Source organism: Hoplias malabaricus, chromosome Y, assembly GCF_029633855.1.
Source record: "Hoplias malabaricus isolate fHopMal1 chromosome Y, fHopMal1.hap1, whole genome shotgun sequence".
Taxonomy (NCBI): Eukaryota; Metazoa; Chordata; class Actinopteri; order Characiformes; family Erythrinidae; genus Hoplias; species Hoplias malabaricus.
The window spans coordinates 45895600-45916959 of NC_089820.1; the positions used below are offsets into that span (position 1 = coordinate 45895600).

The 21360-nt window shown below is 37.3% G+C and overlaps 1 protein-coding gene across 1 annotated transcript in view; it reads left to right on the forward strand.

Moving 5' to 3' along the window:
- LOC136679131 (immunoglobulin superfamily DCC subclass member 4-like) overlaps positions 1 to 21360 on the forward strand; it is an 80035-nt gene that overhangs the window by 36384 nt on the left and 22291 nt on the right. Inside the window, exons 2-3 of the mRNA XM_066657437.1 lie at positions 4349 to 4639; positions 15010 to 15169. Of these exons, the coding sequence (XP_066513534.1) occupies positions 4349 to 4639; positions 15010 to 15169 (451 nt within the window). The remainder of the gene's footprint in view (positions 1 to 4348; positions 4640 to 15009; positions 15170 to 21360) is intronic.

The following is a 21360-nucleotide window of genomic DNA, read 5'->3' on the forward strand; positions in this document are numbered from 1 at the left end:
AGACACTTTAAATTCAACATATTAATTCATCAAAGATTGCGTTGTGTAGTAATTTGACAGTTTGTGAGGCTTTATTTTTAAGCTGGACTATATGGACAAAATTTATTTAAAAAATTGAGTGCAATAAATGGATGAACTTGCACCACCCTGCAATGGCCATCAGTTAGTACAGATGCTGTAAATAATGTATATTGTAATATTGAAAACGTGTATAAAAATCATATCATTGTTACTGAAGCATTTATATCAACATTTTATTTTCTATTAGTATCACAATATGAATATGAGTCCAAATTTTGGTATATTTTACTTTAGACACAGTGGTACAGAAGAGTTGAAAGGTGTAATTTTCTTCTTGTACTGCATGGCCTTGTAATCAGAAGTTATTGCAGACTACATTCAGCATTGAATCTACACCAAAATGGATGTTAGTCTTTATCTTTTACTGGTAGTTGTCTGATTTCTCAAAACTACTGTAAAAACAATGGTTTTTACATTAAGCAGTATATTCATAATTATTTTCTGCTGTTTTTCATGGTTCTTAACACTCTTGTTGGGATGTTTTGATTCTAAATTTCTCTACAATGGGGCATTTCCCTTCAAACAACTCTAAATGACACATCCTCACTTTAATGGCACACCTCAGTCTGTTGTCTCAGTACTTTTGTCTGCATGCTAAAGATACTAATAAATCAGTGTCATCCTAACTGGGCACGTGTGATTGTCCAGCTTCTTTTTCAGCAGAATGCACTAAAGCCAATTGAAGAATGTCAGAAGGTTCTGGAAGCCTAGCCAAAGCAGGTCCACTGACAAAGCACTGAAAAATGACTGCAAATGCTTCTAATGACTTAATGAGATTTAATTGGACTTTTAATGGAGAGATGGGAGGGAGAGCAAAGAGAAAAGTGGCAGAGGTGAGAGAGGGAGATGGGCTCTGTTTGTGTGTGTGTGTGTGTGTGTGTAAGAGAGAGAGAGAGAGAGAGAGAGAGAGAGAATGAGCGTAGGGAGGGGAGGGGAAGAGAAGCGGGTGAGGTCAGATGAGGTGAGTATATCTGTATTGTGGCAGCATTGCACACACCCTCTCTCCCTCTTTCTCTGTCTCTCGCCCTCTCTCTCCATCTCTTTCTCTCTGCCTGCTGTTATTAGCTGATGGAAACTAGGCCAGTTCCTCTGATGTAGCCCTCCTAAGCCCCCTTCTTTTGTACCTTTCATGGGGGCAGGATCATAGAGACTGGTGTTATTTGCACTCTCTCTCTCTCTCTCTCTCTCTCTCTTTCGCTCTCTCACACACGAGCGCAGAGACTAATAGAGTACCTTCTTGGTTTGGATTCATAGTGGTGTTTTTTTAATCATAAGCAATAAATGGAACAGGATCATGCTGCTATTGCTGCTCGTGTATGATTATTCTTAGATATGCTTATGCTGCCATTGATATCTGTACAGTTTCAGTGGTTAACCAGATGAGACTTAAGTCCCTTTTCATACATGCAGGGTAACCCAGAACGTTTCTCGACATCACACAGAGGAACTGTATATATAAACGCAAATGTCTGTAAGAGTTGTACCGGACATTACCCAGATTTTATCCTGTCAGCCCCGTAGTCCAAAGTCTGGGTGAGCCCATGCGTGAATTGAGCAGGTAATGTTCTGAAGAATTCACAGTGGATTCATGCCGTGCCTCCTACCCATGCTCCACAGGTGCCAAACAATGCTTACGTCACACAGAATCGTTCCAGAAAATCTTCACCTGTATGCCACATGTGTGAACGGACCTGATACTCTGCACATATTCCAGATTTCCCTTTGTGGAAAACACAAACTCTGTATATGATGCATGTAATTAATCTCAGTTGAGATCTTCAGTACATTAAGAGCACTAAACTAAATCCAGCCTACATCATCAGCAATGTTGCCTTAATTAATTGAGAAAATTTATCCAGTGACCAGTTAACCCAATAACCCCACTGAGACTCTCAATCAGAGTCTACCAAACATACAACAACCACAACCCAAAACCCTCTCACAGGTCTGGATTTTAATTTATAGAAGATAATGTTAATTTAAGTCACAGTCGAATATTGGTTGGAAAAATCATTCCAATTTTTTAGTTCAGTTGCCAACCCTTAAAACAAATTCCCCCCCCCCCCCCCCCTTTTCTCTCTCTCTCTCTCACTCTCACTGTCAGACAACATGAATCTTTCCTTCTGTTTTACACACACACACACACACACAGAGACGCACACAGACACACACACACACACCACACAGTCATTGCAGGGTCGGCTCCCTTTTTAATCTAGGAAATAATTCTACTTCCCATTAGCCTAATTAATTGTGAGCTTTACTTCAGTGTGAGAGCGAAATACCAGCTTGACCCTGTGTGTGTTTGTGTGTGCACACTGCTGTCCTGCTATGGCTGCCCCTCTCTGCCTGCAAATCAAGTAATGTGGTGTTTATGAAACAGTCGTTTGCCTTTTGCAGATCTCTTGGTCTTATGTAGCATGTTGGCATGATCTGGGCAGGGTGGCTAAATTATTTTTGCTGTTGCATTACTATATTGGAATAAAACCAATATTTAGGAAAAAATTAGACAGATGCCTGAACATGTTTTTAAAGGAATCGATAGTTGTAGTGTTTTCACAGTGGCAAAAATTTGTAGATTTTACTTACATTTTTAGCCTCTCACATTCCATTAAGTGAGGCTGATATCTGAATGTTGTGTTCTAAGTTAAAAAAATTGTAACTGCTGTTTATCTAGTGGTGATTTGGTGGTCAAATAAATCTTACAGCAATGTTAGAATTTCTGTTTTTGCTATGTTTTTAATTTGTTTTATTTATTTGCTTTTTCTACTCATTGCTTTTTGATGGTTTCTTATGCACGTGATCTTCCTGATTAAATAAATCCTGAATTGTTGAGAATTGTTTGTACTTGATGGCTGTTTTAAGTAGACAACATGTGGTCTTTTTTTTGTTGATGAACAATCTGTTTCATTCTTGCAGCCCTCACCATTAGTGGTGAGTTACTCATAATAGAGCTGTAGTTGACTTGATGATTTTGGTTCTGGACCACTCAAAAACAAAAACCTGCCTGATACAGTAATGCCAGTACTACACTTGACCTCCATGACACTGCCATGTCAGTGTCCTTGCTGTTAAGAGAATGATACAGCATCTGTTTTATATCTGGTCAATATTTGTGCTGATATTTACTGTAGAGTATGGCTGACATTGTGACACAACAGTAGGATTATTTGCATTCTGTAGCAAAGTGACCAGCAAAATGGAAATACAAGGTTGAACTTTATAAAACCTGGCTTCTTATACACAGTATCACTAAATAATATATTATATAGGACTAAAGTGACTAATGAGCAGTGTCTATCCATATTTACCTGTCTGGCTTATTCTTGTTATTGTTTCCATATTGCTGACTCTGCCCTCCTCCATTTCATCTGATTAAGACTTATTTATTTATGGGCTTATTTCATAATGCGACAATATAATAGTTAGTTAGCTACATTATTTATCTAGATTTTTGCAGACACCTTTTCTAACTAATATATTTCTTCAGCTAGTTAAAATTGCAGCCAGAGCGAACATTTTTATAAACTACACTGAAATGTATGAAGTGAAATGGGTTGCTCTGCAGAAGCTGTAAATGACCCTATGGTAACAATACTCAGTGCCAAGAATGTATTAGAGGGGTATAAAGCATTTGTAGCATTGGGCTATGATGCAGAAAACAAGATTTTATGGAGTGAGGAAGATATCTTTTTGGGATGAGCTAAAGTGGCTTTTGAATTCCAGAATTAATCATCCAACATTAGTACCCAGCCTTAAACTCGTGTGACAGAATTAGAGCTATTGTTCATTATCATTATGTATTGCAATATAAAATGGTTCAGTAACATGATATGATCTTTTTATACACATTTTCTATATTTCAGTATATATTATTTACAACATCTGTAACTGACTGATGATATGATCATTACAAGGAGCTGCCATCAGTTCATTGCACTTAATTTTAAAAGTTAGTTTAAATAAATTAATATTAACAAAACCTTTCAGTTCTGTGGCTTTTTTCTTTGTTCATATTGATATATGATCTGAATTATATTGTATTGAACAAGATTAAGGAATGCATTGTGATATAACGTTTGGCAGTATCATCCAGCTCTAGGCAGAATGCAATTAAATCCTCACTGTTTTTCCAGAAGGGTAGAGAGAAGTAAAGAGAAGAAATGCTGCAAGTGTAGTATAATTGGATAACTTCCTGTTGATACAACCCAGTGCAATGTGTACTAGTTTTCTGTGCTTTTAATGTCTCTCTCATCTTCTTTCACAGAGAATCCAGGTTCTGTGGAACTGAGCTGTGGGGTCGGTCCTGTTCATGTGGTTTTGAAGCCGCCTGATCCTTTGCTCTTGGACTGTCACCTGGGTGCCACAGAGGTTCCAGTAAATGTCACCTGGCTGCGTGACGGTGGGGTGCTGAGCGAGAGCGAGAACATCCAGCTCCTCCCCAATGGCTCTCTGCTGGTGCTGCCCTCCAGCCGGGACATTGAAGGGGCATATAGCTGCCTCAGTGGCAGCTCCTTTGGGGCACTGACCAGCCATACAGTCACTCTGCAGCTAGCCAGTGAGTATCTACATTTAATAAGCGGGGAAAAACAAAATAGAACGGTTCTACACTATATATTCAAATGTCTTTTGACACCCCTTGAAGTGTAGGATATAGACATACAATCACACATGAAAAAATTTGTTGATCTTGAGCTTAAAGGCACCATACCAAACACCAGGAGTGGGATAGAGGGGGATAAAGACAGAGTAGGGGGCTGTTGATCAGTTTATCTGTGTTCTCTAGGGTGATGAAGCATCATTAAGTACAACTGGGATATACTGGAGTGGCTTCTGTAATCCAGAACTAATCGTCTGTCATTAGTAGCTGTATTCATCAGTGCAGTCAGGTCCTTCTAACCCTTCAGAGAACGGCTAACAAAATGGTGGGTGGAAAAATAATATAAATGCACTTTTCATGAATAAAGTAAAATCAAAATAATCAGTCAAGTCAAAACGTTACTTTGCGGTTTCTTTGTTCCTGTATCTGAGTGGTGCTAACCAGAAAAAACTGCTCATTCTAACTGCTTCAGGTGTCACTCCGTTGTACATGCCTTTGTGCCCCTTCTGGTGATATTTTGAAGGGCTGTTCTTGTAATTCTATTAGCAAATAACAGGAAGTCTGACCAGTCAGATCTGGATTAGATATTGACCAATGGTACAGTATATACTATTTGTTTTGTAATTTATAGTTGTATTTGTGGACTATTGTATTTTGAGGTGGAAATGGCATAAGCATTTTTTTCTTGGAAAACTATGGTTAACACTACTAAGGTGGGTTTGTGTGGGGTGCAGACATCTAAGTGTTGGTTCTAATATCAGAGGGATGTCTGATTCATTCCTTGGTAATGCCTCCACCATCCAATGTCCAAAATTCAGGAGAGCAGAGCTGGTCTTGCTCTCTCTACTTATGCCCCCCCCTGCCCCAGCTTGGTTGTATGTTGGCTGATGTAGCAGATCTGGGAAGTTGGGCTGTCCAATGGCATTGTGTTGGTGGCAGTTTGAAAAGTGGCAGTGACTGACTTCACATGTCTTAGAGAAAGTATATGCTTCATACAGCATGGGTCATACAGGTGTCTTCTGGCATTTCAACTAATGGAAAGATAGCATCCAATATACATACCTTGCTTATTTCACTAGAAAATAAATAAGTAAATAAAAAGTAAATAAAAAGCAAGTCTCTGCTTCGTCCTCTTTTCCAAATTTTTCACAACAACGGAAAATACTTCTGTCGGATTAACTTAGCCGAGTTTGCATACAGTCACGATACTAATTAATACTCTAAACTCTAATACTTTATTAGAGTTTGTTCAAACCGTGAACTGACACCTGGGTTTTTAAGGAAGCACCAAGCTAATGGAGCTGTATTTACGGATTTTGCACCAAGACAGCTGAGTTCGACAAATGCTTTCGTAACTCTGTATATCTTACACTGCTTCTCTTTGCGATAATACTTTGTGCAAAGTTATAAACCCACATAAAACAATATGACTATAGCTAAAGCTGATCTTTATTAGCTCCTGTCTGTAGCTATGGCAAGAGCCAGGTTCATACTCTAATTACTAAAACACTCAGGAAATATACAGCAGACAATATGACATTACACAGTGTGAGTTTTAGTGTGTGTTACTTCAGGGTGTTTAGTGTATTGTATTTGATTCAGTAAACACAGATACAGATTCATTCTTTTTTTAATCCCCCAAAATCCATCTAGGGGTCTAGAATATTCTACCAATATTCTGCATATTCTCTCAGATATACTGATGATAAAGCTGTTATGAATTTGGCTTATTTTTCTATCAGGTTGTATTCTGAACCAGAGGCCAATCTAGGTTTAATGTACAGAATATTGATTTTTGTTTCAATTCCATGTAATTCTTTTTTTTTACTAGACATTGTTTAAAGCATCTTTATAGAATTCTAGGCCCATGAGCTGCATAAGAGTGGCAGAAAAAAGCTGAGGAAGAAAGACTGGATTGTGCTTTTATTGAGTCCTAGAATTCAGGTTCATGTTTGTACAGAGAGACAATATGAAATTTTTACTATATCGAGATTAATTACTGAATCTCTGAACCTACTGCACAATACATGGTTTAGTCTCTCTCCCTCTCTCTCTCTCTCTCTCTCTCTCTCTCTCTCTCTCTCTCTTCTCCTTTCATATACAATGTTTTGCTCTTATCTGCAGTTCTACAGCCTCTTTACTTGGTTGGATTGGAGTCCTGTCCTCACCTGGCTGGGAATAAGTACTCGAGTATGCTCCATTGTTCTATCTCTTTCTCTGTTTCTCTGTCTGTACCCCTCCTCTGCCTCTATGCTTTCTGCCTCGTGTCACATTCCCTCACTCTTTATCTCTCTCTTCGTCTTCTTCCTTCTCTTACATTCTCTTCCTCTTTCATTCTCTCTATACCCAACTCTCCCTCTAGTTTCTTTCTCATGCCTCTGTCTAACTTTCTAATGCTTGCTCTCCTTTCTCTTCCTCCTTTTTTTCTCCCTCTCTCACATTCTGTCTACATCTACTCTCTCTCTCTCTCTCTCTCTCTCTCTCTCTCTCTCTCTCTGTCTGTCTCTCTCACACATCCCTCACTTTAATTTACATTCTCACCTGGGTTTAAGGTCACTCTCCAGACAGCGAGATGCTTTCTTTTCAGATATTCTTCCTTGCATATCCCATCTCTCTGTCTCTCTCTCTGTCTCAGTCCTATTTATTCACATTGGCTAAATGACCGTTATGACAGCACTGATGATACCTGTTAGCACTGGCAGCAGGACTGATGGGAATTACAGTTTTGGGGAGAGTGCACAGATGGGGATAGAGTGTGTTAAAACCTAAGAAAGGGAGAGAGAGAAAGAAGATTAAGGGGAAAGTGTGTGTGCAAGAAATCCTCAGGACAATTAAGAGCGTCCTTCAGAGGTTGGTGCATCTAATCGGCTGCAGGGCCGGTGAATTTGAGAGATGGATGAGCTTATGAGACTGAGATGGTGCAGCCCTCCAGGAAATGGCTGTTTAGTTAATGAAGAAATCCTGCTTTTTAGAAGCACAGATTTCAAAACTATCCTACTAAATTGTGAACAATGACTCCTGGTCAATGTAGGAAATGAAATGTCTGAAGTAAATCAGTTTGTTTGTTGTTTGAAGTCATTTTTATTCCTCTGTCCTTCCATTCTCTGTTTTCTGAAAATGCCTTACAGCTGAGTGAGCAGCAATTTGGTATTTAAACGTGTGTGGAGGAATTGATGGTATTCTTATTATTCTTTCTGGAGCCCACCCTGCAACATCTTACTTTAAACAACAAAAATGTACACAGTTCGAAGTTCTAATAAAACCAAATTAAAACAATTATTTTACATTTAATATATTGGTTGTGCTCTAATCTGAAGGCGTTACAACATCTAATGGTTAAATAGAAGAGTTACAATCATTGATATTTCAAGATATTCCCTGCCATTTAACCTCTGTGGATAATTTCACTCATGATGGTTTTCTACATGAGTGGTACAACATTCAGTAGATTACCTGAAACTCGTTGCCCTGATTCTCAGGGTACTGACTAAAAACCCATAAGAATCTGTATTAATTGTATAAAAGCAGTAGACCAGTATCAGTACAGAAGAATACAGAAAGTTTATTAAAGATTCAGATTAGATGTAGAATAGGGGTGGGCGATATAATATCGTTCACAATAATACTAGTATGTTTTTTAATTCAATAAGATTTTTTCATATCGCGATACTGTAACCTAAGCGCGAGCTTCAGGGGTTTGTTAGTTTTGTGGCGCTGAGAGAAACAGGTCAGTGCTTAAAAATAATAATAACAATAATTTTTAAAAATCTTATTTTTACACCGTGTCTCAAAAAAACTACATTTAATTTTCCCTCAACACATCTGTGATGGCAATAAAACTGACTGACTTTTAGAATCAAAGTAATTCTTAATACATAAAAATCACATTAGATGATAATATAATATTAAATTATGCATATGTGCTTTTTGTGAAGACACAATTTGTATACTTTGTCATAAAAATTATATTAAGCAGCAGCTTGGATGCAGGCAGTTTATTTCTTAATGCGAGTTTACTTTAAGTGTGCACTGTGTAACAGTACCATCTAAGAAAATCTAAGTATCAGATCGGGACTGTATTTGGAGATACTCAATATTTAAAGACTCGTATCAAGATAGGGGCAAAAAAAAACTTGATTGGGACATCACTAATTCTTAGACATACAGTTTGATAATTATGGTTGGATAATGCAGCATATTCTTTTTGGTGTTAAAAATAAACACTAATACTTTGACATTACATTTTTGTTATGGTTTCCATAATATCGTATCGTATATCACCATTCTTTTTTAGGCCTATCGAGATATGAGTTTTTTGGTCATATCGCCCAGCCCTAATGTAGAATAAGTACTGAATACATGTGCTATGTATGTGTGTTTTGAATGTAATATGTTTAAAAAATATGGTCAGAGATAGAAGAAAATATAGTTTGGAAGCTGGATTGCTGTGGGGATTTTATGGCAGTCAGCCACGAAAGAATTAATGAGATACTGAAGTTGACGTGTTGATGTTGGATCCCTTAAGATCAGTCCAGCTTGTCCTAATGTCAGGTTGTATGTGAGATGAGTTTTAACATGGGTACAGGCAAACGTCACAAATCACGAAGCAGGTACCTGAAAGAAACAAACACATCAAATGATATACAGACACAGACTAACAAGGGGGGGCTTACATAGGTTAACATGCACACAGTTTATTCTATGTTGATTTCTATTATTTGCTGGCAAAAAGTCATCTGAAAAACAGCAGGTTTAAAAAGGGATGTTGATGATGATTAACCGGTGGGCCTGCACAGGGAAAATCATGTGGATTGTGTCGTCATAACCCCCTGCCCAGACAAAATAAAGATGTTTTGGGCTTTACAATGGTTTGTTGGTAATTTTTTTATTGGCAGACAAATGACTGTATATCACAGTTTTACATGCTGTCCTAGTGTATTCTTGTTGGGTTCATGAAACCCAGGTATTTAACCTTATATACGGCCTTTGGTACAGGGCTATGGTTTAAGTAGGTCCAAGCCATCTTCAGATTTCATACACTTGGCCTGTGAGATTTGTAAGCATTGAATGCAGATGGCTGCTGCACTGTATAGAAGAAAGTCTGTAAATACTGCTTCATCCCTGCTCTAGTTATTTAAGTCTCTCACATGAATGACTTGAGTTTGAAACTTCCCCAGAATGAATGGGGTGAGACCGTAGTCGAGGCCCGGATTCTGCAGGCAATATTGCCACCTGGAAATTGAGGGTGAAATTGCTGAGCTAAGTTCATTTTTAGGCCTTTTATATTCTAATGAATATGATTATGTACTCTAGATGGGAGAGCTGATCAAATCAGTAATAGATTGGCAGTGGAGCTGACCTCACAGGGGCACTTTGAGCTGTTTGCTATATGCTTGAACTGTGCAGGAACGTTTTCATTATGACAGAATTTTTGGCTTATTTTTTTTCCCCTTGAGGACCACCCCATTGAGGGTGCTATCCTTAATATGATGCTTCACCTGAAAATGAAAAGAATTCAGTATTCATCTGTCCTTAAATGCAAAAAAGATAATTAGCTAAGGCATGTTTGTTGAATGTTTGCTTTTGTAGTATCATTGGAGTTCAGGAGAGTTCAGGAAGATTCATACATTTGGAATGAAAAATGTCTGATGCACTCATGTAACAGACAAAACATTAATTAGTTCATTCATTCATTGTCTGTAACTGCTTATAGTGTTCAGGGTCATGGTGGGTCAGGATCCTAACCGGAATCACTGGGCACAAGGCGGGACACACCCTAGAGTGGGTGCCAGTCCAATGCCAGACGACACACTTCATTCACACACTTGAACTATGTTCACGGATATTGGTTTTTGGAAGTGTTTCTGGGACCATGCAGTGATTTTCAGCACAGAAACAGGTTTGTTTTTAATTCAGTGCCACCTGAGGGATCAACAATTGGTCTTAGGCCTTGTTTCTTGCATAGAGGGATTTCTTTGGATTCTTTGAATCTTTTAATTATATTATGTACTCTATATTATGAAATACCCAAGTTCTTTATATTATTTAATACTGAGAAGCTTTATTCTTACATTCTTGGCCACACAGTTATTCACAGAGTGGTGAACTCCTTTCCACATTTAAGCAATTTTAACACTTTAAAAACAGTCTTTGAAATAGCAAGGCTTTTCAAAAGGGGGTGGGGTGATGAGTTCTCGCCCCTCGCTGCTATTGTATGCTTAGCTGAACCTATGTGTGCTTTTAGGTCCTTTACACCTTTATTTGCTACACAAAACATGGGAATTTCTTTTTTAATTCATCCGAGAACTTACATTTACGATTCAGCATAGCTGCTCGAGATGAGGGTAGGTACATGAGCTTTGCCTGACATAAACAAGGACTACTGACGTGCAGACTGACCAATTAAATGTTTACAGAGAAGTTTATTGACCAATAACAGTAGCTCTACAGTCAGACTGTCCGATCCGAAGATTTTAGGCTGCTTCACCGCTCCCCCTTCTCACTCAAGCAAACCAAACGGAGTAGGGGAGGACGGGACTAGTTTGTGAACGAAACGCTTCTCAAAGTTCTATGTAAGCTCCCAGACGTTTTCCGCTCGGACATTTTTTTAAGTCTAAAAAAAGAGGACATGTCCAGGTAAAAGAGGACGTCTGGTCACCCTACATAACTTTGTGGTCAAATGAAGTGAGAGCATATATAGACTGTTCAGTATCATAACATGGGGGAGTGCTTAAAATCTTGGACACTTTTGTTTTTGGAAGAGGCTTTAAAATAGATGTCTGTTATTTCCACTAATGTAGTTCTACTACTCCACAATTAAAAGTATTACAAACATTTGAAATAGTAGTGAAACACTTTACTAAATGGATTACATTTCTTTTGAGAGGAGGAACTCATCAATCAGGGTTCATCTCTTTTACCTTCTTTAATTTGTTTGGCAGTCACAGCAGCTATTCCTAATGATAAATATTTCTGTGGGACATTTATTTGTCTAATGGTATCAAGACCTTCTCCTATTAATAAATTAAAATACTTGTTTAAAGGTGAACAATACTTCTATTTGATGAATTCACCTACTATAAAGTCTTTCTCTCGTCTTCAATTTAACCCCTGAAAATGTATTTGTATACATAAATGTTTATTTAGTGTGTAAATGTGTAATAGTCTGTTTGCTTTAAACAGCCATTATATTAGTAAAATTATAAGAGGTCAATTATGTACATTAGATTAGGTTTCACACTCTTATCTTAAATATTAAAATAGCTTGATGTCAGTATTAAACACATGCACTCTCTTTCTCTCCATCTCTCCCTCTGGAATATATATATATATATATATATATATATATATGTCACCTACACACTCTAAATGCAGCATTACAGCTAAACTTATAGTTTAGCACATGGTGAACTCTGGAAAAGCAACATCAGCAAAATACACACTGTTCTAGCAGCGGCATCTGCCTCAGCGGGCCTCTGCTTTACAGTGATGAGTGCGAGAGTGTGTTTACTTTAGGCAGCATGTGGTGAAACACTCTGAAATATCCTCTGTTAATGTTTAACGACTCGTTATCTCTCCCTCTCTCTCTCTGTGTATCATCCCGGACTTCTGTGTGCTCATTGAGAAACTTTGCTCAGGGGATTTTGAATAAGGACCCTCTTTCTCGAATGAAGCTCTGAACAAAGATCACAAAGCATATATGACATTAATAATAAAGACATATCTAATAGTTAAAATTAGGGATACACCAATTATACATTTTTTTGGCCAAATACATTTCCAAAATCTAAATCATATTAGAGCAGCCAATATTATGTTAATTGTCACTCTTAGTATTATTTTTTATGCGATTGTTTGTTTGACTGTGCATGTGTATTCACTTTGAACAATCATTCTAAACTATGGTCATTCAAAAATACATACGATATATAAATATGACCTATATATGCTCTCTACTGGCTACTTTGGTGATCAGATTTCAACAAGTTTGGGACAATGTGGTCAATCTTTCTAAGAATGTCCGTGCAGATTATTATTTTTGCTATTTCTTATGTTTTAATTAAAGCAATCTCCTAAAAGGATGCTATGCTATGCTTTATTATGTAAATATACCTACCTGGCTCACATTATTCATGTTTGCAAGTTAAAAATGGTCACGAATTGTGATTGAATCAAGACCTCATCTATTTGTCCCTGACAGTATTGCAATAACTGTTAATACTAAATACACTGGACACTACCTGCTGCTTAGGCTGTTGGATATTGTCACATGGCATTTGTATGGGTTCTCCTGCTTTTGCACTTTTTGTGTTATAGGCAAAGCTGTGTGTATCGTGTATTGACTTCATCTCAGCCCTGGCTGTTGGTATAAAGGTTTTGTGTAAGCTATGAATAACTAAGATACAGAATAACTGTGAAGATTCCTTTATTTGCAGCTGCATTCATCATTTCACAGTGAAAAAATTATTAAATGTTATGAAAGTTTTGCTTTATAGCGCTGAAAGGCTTTTCAGTTAAATAAAGTTTTTGCAGAAATCTGACCATTTTAAGGTATGGAGCATATTGTCACTTTGTTATATGATTTTGAACATAACTGGAAAACTTCAGAAAACTATTGCTTTGTATGAACACTTCATGCAATTGTTTGTAATCCAGTCTTTTTAAAAGAGTGATGTTATATAAACCAGGTTAATGCGAATTCCGTAATTTTTCTAAAACTGAGGTAAGTGAGCTATGTTGTACGTTGTACAACTTGGCAAGGGTCAGGGGTCAGGGGCCCAGTCTTTCAGGCCTTTACTGCCCTCATGAGGCCTGCACAACAAGGCCTGGCCTCTGGAAGCTGGATTTCTAGCTTACCCAGTTAACTTTTATGTTTCTTTTTGATCTAGCCCTGGACATCTGTCATGATAGTAGATCAACTTTTGGCTGGAATGCACCCCGTATGGTAACTGATGCTGCATGTTTAACATGTTCCAGACCAGGCTGAATTTAAAATGAGAAATTGTAAACAGCTCTTGTATCAATCAGGGCCATGCTTTTGTTGGACCTGGAACCACCCTCTGGTTCTTTTTGGATGAGTTTCTGTTAATTGATTTAAAGTCATCAGCTAATAGTTTGTTTTATGGTTCACATAAACAAAGCCAATTAGATTCCCATTCATGACATTTGTGGTAAAAAGCCAATTGGGTGAAAGACTTCACTTTTTATTATTATTCTACTGAAAAGTAGCTATAGTTACATTTTGATTCTAGTAGGAACTGTGAAGTAGTGCCAGTTCAAGTAGATTTTTATTGCTGTTTCTCAGTGTATCCTCAAAACATTTGGGTTAAATGTATTAAATAAGACTACATGCATTTAAGAGACACCATAAAATCATACATAACATCAACCAGTGGTTTCCAAACTGTGATAAAGTGCCTTGCGAAAGTATTCGGCCCCCTTGAACTTCTCAAACTTTTGCCACATTTCAGGCTTCAAAAATAAAGATATAAAATTTGAATAAAGAATTAAGAATCATGATGTTGCACACCAGGTGACATCTGAAATTGACTATATTCAGTAATAAAAAAGTAAAAAAATAAACCGAGTTTTGACCATTCAATTTTAGTAAAATTAATTTCTTTTGCAGCATTAACAAAATAATGTGTGGGCAAGTATCAACTTAAAGATCTGCAAAAGTGCACATCCATTGTAAATATTATTACCATCCCAGTTTCCAAATCCCAAGAAATATCTTACAGTGCAAACATGTGGATTGCAAAAGCAGGTAAGCCCTACAAAACTGCTGAAAATGTTTGTTTACCACTTGCTAAAGCGATGACCAAGACCTAGTACGGTATAAAATGGATGCTGAGTCAGCAGTGTTTAAAGGTCACTGACCTCATCTTTTACTAAAATGGTAAATTCATTATGTGTACTATTTACATATTTTGTGTGAGAGCTCTGTGTGATATCATTTTAGCAGCAGCAACATAAATAGAAGAATTAGAACAAAAAATTGTCAGCTGTAACTACTCATAGATCTAGGTTAAAAATACCTTGATTTTGTGTCCCAGCATTTAAATTATTTACAGAATGTAAAAGGCTATGTTTCTCCCTTTCACCCATTGATTCCATGTAGACTCCAAACCTTGAAAAGGATAAATCAGTTACAGAAAATGAGTGAATGAATGAATAAATTTAAATTCCAGGTTCACAGTGATTGTTAAGGGCTCTGTGATCAGTCTGGAGGATATATCAACTTTGTGTGCAGCAATTATTTATGCTGTTTCTTATGCTGACCTTGCCCCTTGTTCTCGCTTGTTTTTTCTCTTTCTCTCCACTCTCAGGCCTTTCTCATTTCCTGCAGAACCCTGAGCCTCAGGTTGTGCCAGTAGGTGGCACTGCTCGTTTTGAGTGCCACGTAGATGGCCGACCAGTCCCTATCATCACATGGGAGAAAGACCAGGAGCCTCTGCCTGTACCAGTGGAATCTGAGGAAACATCGAGGTGAGTGTCCCTGCCCTAGGTATGCACTTGAACACTGCAATCATTCAACTGAACTTAAAACATGCCTCATGCAAGTACTTTCTGTCCTTGCCATTGTGTTTGCATGTATGTGTTTTTTAATAAATTAAACTAATTAAAACATCTCTTCCGATCTGCTTGCTAACCATAAACATATTAATGCATACAGTAGTGCTCATAACGTTCATGTACATGTCTCCAATTAAAATATGTATTTGATTAAAGGATATAGAAAATATGACCCTAAAGATCTCTAAAACTATGACCATCCAGTAAACATTACTGGGCGATTTCACCTTTTGACAGAGAGAGGAGAAAATCAAGCTCCACTCTTGTTTCAGATCTGAAAATATCCTCAAGTGCTGCCATTCTGAGATGGAAACTCAGTGCTAAGGGTCTATCACAAAGTCAATACTGAGAAAAAGAAAAAGAAGAAAATTGCAAATGAAACAAGGTGTTCTGAGTTGACTAGTTACCCCCTGAGACCAGACCTAAATATTATTGCATGTGTTCAGGATCACACAGATAATAAGAGCCTGATAATGGCACAAACCTAAGACTTCGGATGTATGGAGAAATTCCCCTGCAGGTTATTCTTTATACAGAATAAAAACAAGTCTCTCAAAAAGAATGAAATCAATCATAAAGGCAAAGTATGGGTACGGTATTGTGACTTCTGTAATTTTTGTTACATTCACTACCAATCCTGTGTATGTGCATTGATTTTGCACAATACTGTATACTGTTAGGTGTTATTTAATGAAATTTTAAGGGACAAGTAGCTTTTTGAAAATGGAAGAAAGCACCTTTGCATTTTTCTCTTCTTTCCAGTCTAATTTAAATGTTACAAAGTCAATCAGCAGAGGTAGAGGTATCTTTTAAAGTGAAAGGATGGAAGAAGATTGGGTCCATGTTGAAATGATATATTGAAAATATATGGTCTTATGTCAGTTCTTTTCTCGTACGCCCAAGCGGGCAGAGTAGGGATTAAATGTGATTTGTAAAACTTGCTAATAGACCAGAGATGCTTGTCATTCACAATGAAATGCAGACCTCCAGCATTAACTTGGTGTTTGTAAAATCTCCCAACTACAGTAGAGATCACAATTATTTTTTAACAGTGTGGTCTATTAAATAGGTCCAAATGCTCATTGGACTGGTGGCTGATGATATAATCTAGTTAGAGTCAGATGGTGTAACAAAAAACCCAACACTCTTAAAAATAATGGTGCTACAAAGTGTTCTTGGAGCGATGTCATAGAAGAACCACTTTTGGTTCCACAGAGAGAACCATGTTTGTTTAAAAGATGTGTGAGTGTGAATTTCTTTATGGTTTCTTTATGATTCTTTATGGAATCAAAAGTTCTTCTATGGCCTCGCTCAAAGAACCTTTTGTAGCACCTTATTATTTTAAGAGTGTTTTATACATGATGATTAAACAGCATTAAACTTGGCTCCGTTTTTGTGGTTTCAAATGTCTGTGGTTCCTGTTGGAGATGGGGTTTTTTTGCGACATCACTAGCTACATTTTGGGTGTAGTGGGCTTCAGTGTTGGAGGTTTTAGTGGAAAAGCCACCAGGGAACAAGTGGATTTTGTATGGATGAGAGTGAAGAAAGATACGTTACTGATGTTAGATGACATTTTGTTTCACAAACACCATTCGAATGCATCACAGATATTCAGAGAATGCAGTTCCACTGCTCCATAACCCACTGCAGAGGAGTTATCTACCCCTGAAGCCTACACTTGTCATTGGGTATGGTGACCTTGCATGGCTTACGAAGAGCATCCTATTGTATTAGTCAGTTATTTTCTATGAAGATTAGACAAGTTATATGTGCAAATTTAAAAATCTTGTGTCCACAGTGGGGACATCATAAAATCTAAAGAATTAAGTCATTATTGGTTGTATGTACAAATGTGGACATGTGATGTATACACACAAATGAAAACTGTGGTGAAAAACAAACATAAAAATGTGAGATTTGAATCCCATCCCATAATACCATCTCATTGTCCAATACCAATGAAGCTCTACTTGTGTGAATCTGTCTGCACTTCGAGCCAAGCAGAAACTATTCACACTCCATACAGGTGTCAAAGGACCTTGTGACTTGCCCAAAGGGGTGAATTGCTCACCGTACATGCCACTGAGTGCAACAACAAATGCATAAGTAAATAGATAAAAGATTATTGGCTTGGAATTGACTCTGTGCATGCTCTTGAAACAGAATAAAAGCGGTGCCTTTGGTTTCCATGTCTCTATTCTGTTAAAAAAGCACAATAGCACAAGATGTATAGGGCCATTCCTAAAACACATTGGACTGTACTCGGACAATAGTAGACTCCATGTTGTGAGACGGTCTTTTGTTCCATTCTTTTTCACCCTCTTGCTCAACCCATCTCTTTTTCTCTCCTAATCTTTCTCTCTTTCCTTCTCTGTCTTCTCTCTTTTTCTCATTTCTCTGAAGGTTGTGGTCTGAAGTAAAATCTTTTCTCTGCATTTTCAAGGCTTCTCAGTATATCTCTCTCAGACATATAGAAAACCCACCTACAATCTCATGGATTCTGTGTTTAGTGCTGGGAGCTCATTGAATAAGTAGCCATAGATGAAAATCATTGTTGACAATATTTTGTCCAATGAATAAGATCATCATCATCATCATCATCTTCTTTGCAACATAATCCATTTCAGGGTTGCAGTGCCAATGAATAAGATGATTAAAAAAATGATAAAAAGCAAATCAATGACTGATTAATTCAGACTTCATATCTGATAATATGCCATGAAACTAAAACACCAAAGTGACGTAATGGCTCTTGATATCTGCACAGATGTATTGAAAATGTAAAAGTAGTAAATAAGTAGACTGGTTGTATTTAAATGACTGTGAAAGCAAACCTAAGAGATCTCCAAACATTTTATACACTATAGTTGTAGTGCAGCATGTCACTTTTAATTATTATTATTTTTTAATTCACTATTTTCACTATTCTTTGCAGCAGTTGCAACTCATCGAACAACAGGTGCTCACTTTAAAATGATCTATCTTGACCTCTCAGTGCTCTACCCACACATGCATATATTCATAGCAGCTGTTACTGGATTGGACAAATTTTACAGTATGTTGATTAAAAAGACCATTTAACCTAATGAGAAATTGTAGCACTCTTTGTTTACACCATGTGTCAAGCTCCTGTCCTTGTGGGTTGAAGCACTTTGGACTCCAGATGGCTAATTAACAATGGCTTCATGAGTTGAATTCAGAGTGTTAGACGAAAGGAAACCTTAATTTGTGCAGAGTCATGGTCCAGAAATGCTTGCCTGGTTTCAACATCCCAGTACACCAAAGCTGGTGTATGTGGTAAATATAATAAAAACAATAAAGGCCATACTACTGACAGTTCAGTTATACTCTGATTTCTTATACTGAAAGTTTCAAGAGATTAGAATAACAGATTCTTGTTTATACTGCATTTTACAAAATGAACCAATAGTTTTTTTGGAAATGGGGTTTATAGTTTGGTTTTTCTAAGCAGAGTGACCTTTTTCTTCATCAGATACAAGATCTAAGCTTTTTAGATTTTGGGTTTGATTGTGGAAGTATTATTCAGTTCTGTGTATCTTGGAGCAACCCCTGAAGGTTATATAAGAAAGCTATTACTAAATGCTGGCTTAGAAGAAACCCCCCAATGGTGAAAATGAGTCATCTGTCTATTCTTATTAAATCTTTTTTTTTTAAACCTAAATAGATGTTGAATGTTTTTATGCTTGATGTTCCTCAGACTGGACCTTGTGAGTTTTATTTTATGCATTATTATTGTTGTTGATATTATAGTAATAGTAGTATTAATAGTAATAATATTGTTGCCATTTTATTGATTTATTTACTTATTGTTTTATGTTGATGTAGTTTTGGAAGAAAGCATAAAAAATAGTAAAGAATCAGAAATTTTATTTATTAATATTCCCAAATTTGCTACTAGAAATAATTTACTTTCCCTTGTCCCTGTGTTTATTCCCTTTTATAAGTGTTTGTGATTTCACTAGGTAAATTTTACTATTAGTCAGTCTGAGGTTCACTTGAGAACGCCACCAGCATTTTATATGGTTAGAAAATTATCTTTCATTGGGCAGGGTTTTTTTTCCTCAGTCATTAGAGATGCACATGGTTTCACACCCACATCTTTGTTATCATTTAACTAAGTATAGATATATAGCTGTTTTTTTTATTTTAGATTTAAAGAAAACGACAATCTCTAAGTGATTATGATGTTGATGGTGATAATAATAATTAAATTCTGTGTTTTGCAATAAATTGATTTTATAAATATACAGATCTTGTGTTTGTACCGTTTTTTTAACTTGCTGTAAATCTGAAACAGGTAACAGGTGACAAGCAGGTAACAGGTGCCACAAAGTTTCAGGGTCCTCTCTGGTCCACACAGCTTTAACCCATCTGTGTGAGTGTGGTGTGTGCTCCCTGACTCTGTGTGGGTTTCCTCTGGGTGCTTGGATTTCTTCCCACAATCAGGGTGACTGACTGTGAAATTGCCTGAATGTGTGTGTGTGTGTGTGTGTGTGAGAGAGAGAGAGTTACTGGATGAATATGAGATGCAACATACTGGCGTCCTGTCAGCAGTGTGTTTTTGCTTTACGTCCAGTGATTCTGGGTGGGTTCTGGACCCACTGCAACCCTGAACAAGATGAATTGCTTACAGAAGCAGGTGCGCTATAAGGCTTTAAGGTTGGGACACATGTTTCAGGGTATTGTATGAGCCTCTGCTCCTTTGGGAAGGCTTTATATTATATATTGGAATATTAATGTGAGAATTTGTTTGCATTCAGTCATGAGAGTATTGGTGACGTCACTAATGTTGGATCATTACATTACAATATTGGGACAGCGTCAATGTAGATTGGAGCTAGAATCACCACAATTTGCTATACTTTAATACATACAATATCTTGTTCTTTCTGCTTTAAGGGTCTTCTTGAGAGCAGTGCAATTTGTTGTGTCCCAATGTAAAGTGCCTTGGTTACCTGGTATGGATTTATAATGTATTTAAATAAACTATCTCTAATTTATTTACATTTACATAACATTTCCATTAATAAAACAATACCAGTTCTGTCTGAAGACTAGAGTATTCATGTGATATAGGTCAGCCCTTGAAATAACATTTGGAATCAAGCTTGGATCAGGTCAAAAAACAAAGAACAAATGCAGTTCCCACTTGGGGTTGTTGAGCCATTTGCTCTGATGCTGTGTTGTCCTGATTCAACCCTTGCTGCCTGTATCCTATACCAGTGATCCAGTGAGTCATGCAGCCTAGTTTCCACACACACACACGCACACACACTCAGATTCATAGAGCCTCAGACGGCGTGGCCTTTCCAACAGTTTCCCCACAGACAGCGATCTGTCTCCTGGATTAATAGCCTATAATGTGATTCCTGAAAGGTCTGGGGGAAAGGAGGTGAAGCCCAAGGTCTCTGAGGGTTTTGCGGTGGTTGGTGGGATGGATGGGGAGGGTATTTGAGGTAGTGGTGTAAAGGACCAGTGGTGAAACTTGAGCTCTCCTCTAAGGCTGCCATGATGACCGCAGGAGAGGAGGAAAAGAGGGAAATAAATATTGACAGGTGAAGGACTGGCCAGCGGTCAGCTTCTACACAGCTGTGACGCGCTGTGGTTGCTGACCTACATTTAGAACATCGTGTTGGTTTTTTGCTTTCTCCCTGTCCTGTTCTCTGTCTTTTAACACAAATTCTCTTGTGTAATAAGCAGACTGTTTGAATTGTATCTTCTAGGATAATTATCTGTTATTAGAAAGAGTGAAACAGTTAAAGCATAAGAAAACAGTTAAAACCCCAAGCTGTGGGACCAGGGTATTTAAATGCTTTAAAGAATTAAATTTGCACAGGTTTCTCCATATCCCCTGAGAATTTGAGGCTAATCTAACAAGCTAGTTATTGTAGTTACTTGGTGGCATTTTGAAGAAAGTGTGTGGTGAGTTAATCATGCAGTTTACATAAATCAAATTAAAGCTAGTGTGTAGAATACATCATTAAGTTTACCTAAAGCTAAGTGATGTGTTGCCTCCTTGATTTCAAGGTTATATTTATAAAGCTGACAGAGTGAAATTCTAAAGCTACATAATTTTTATTAAT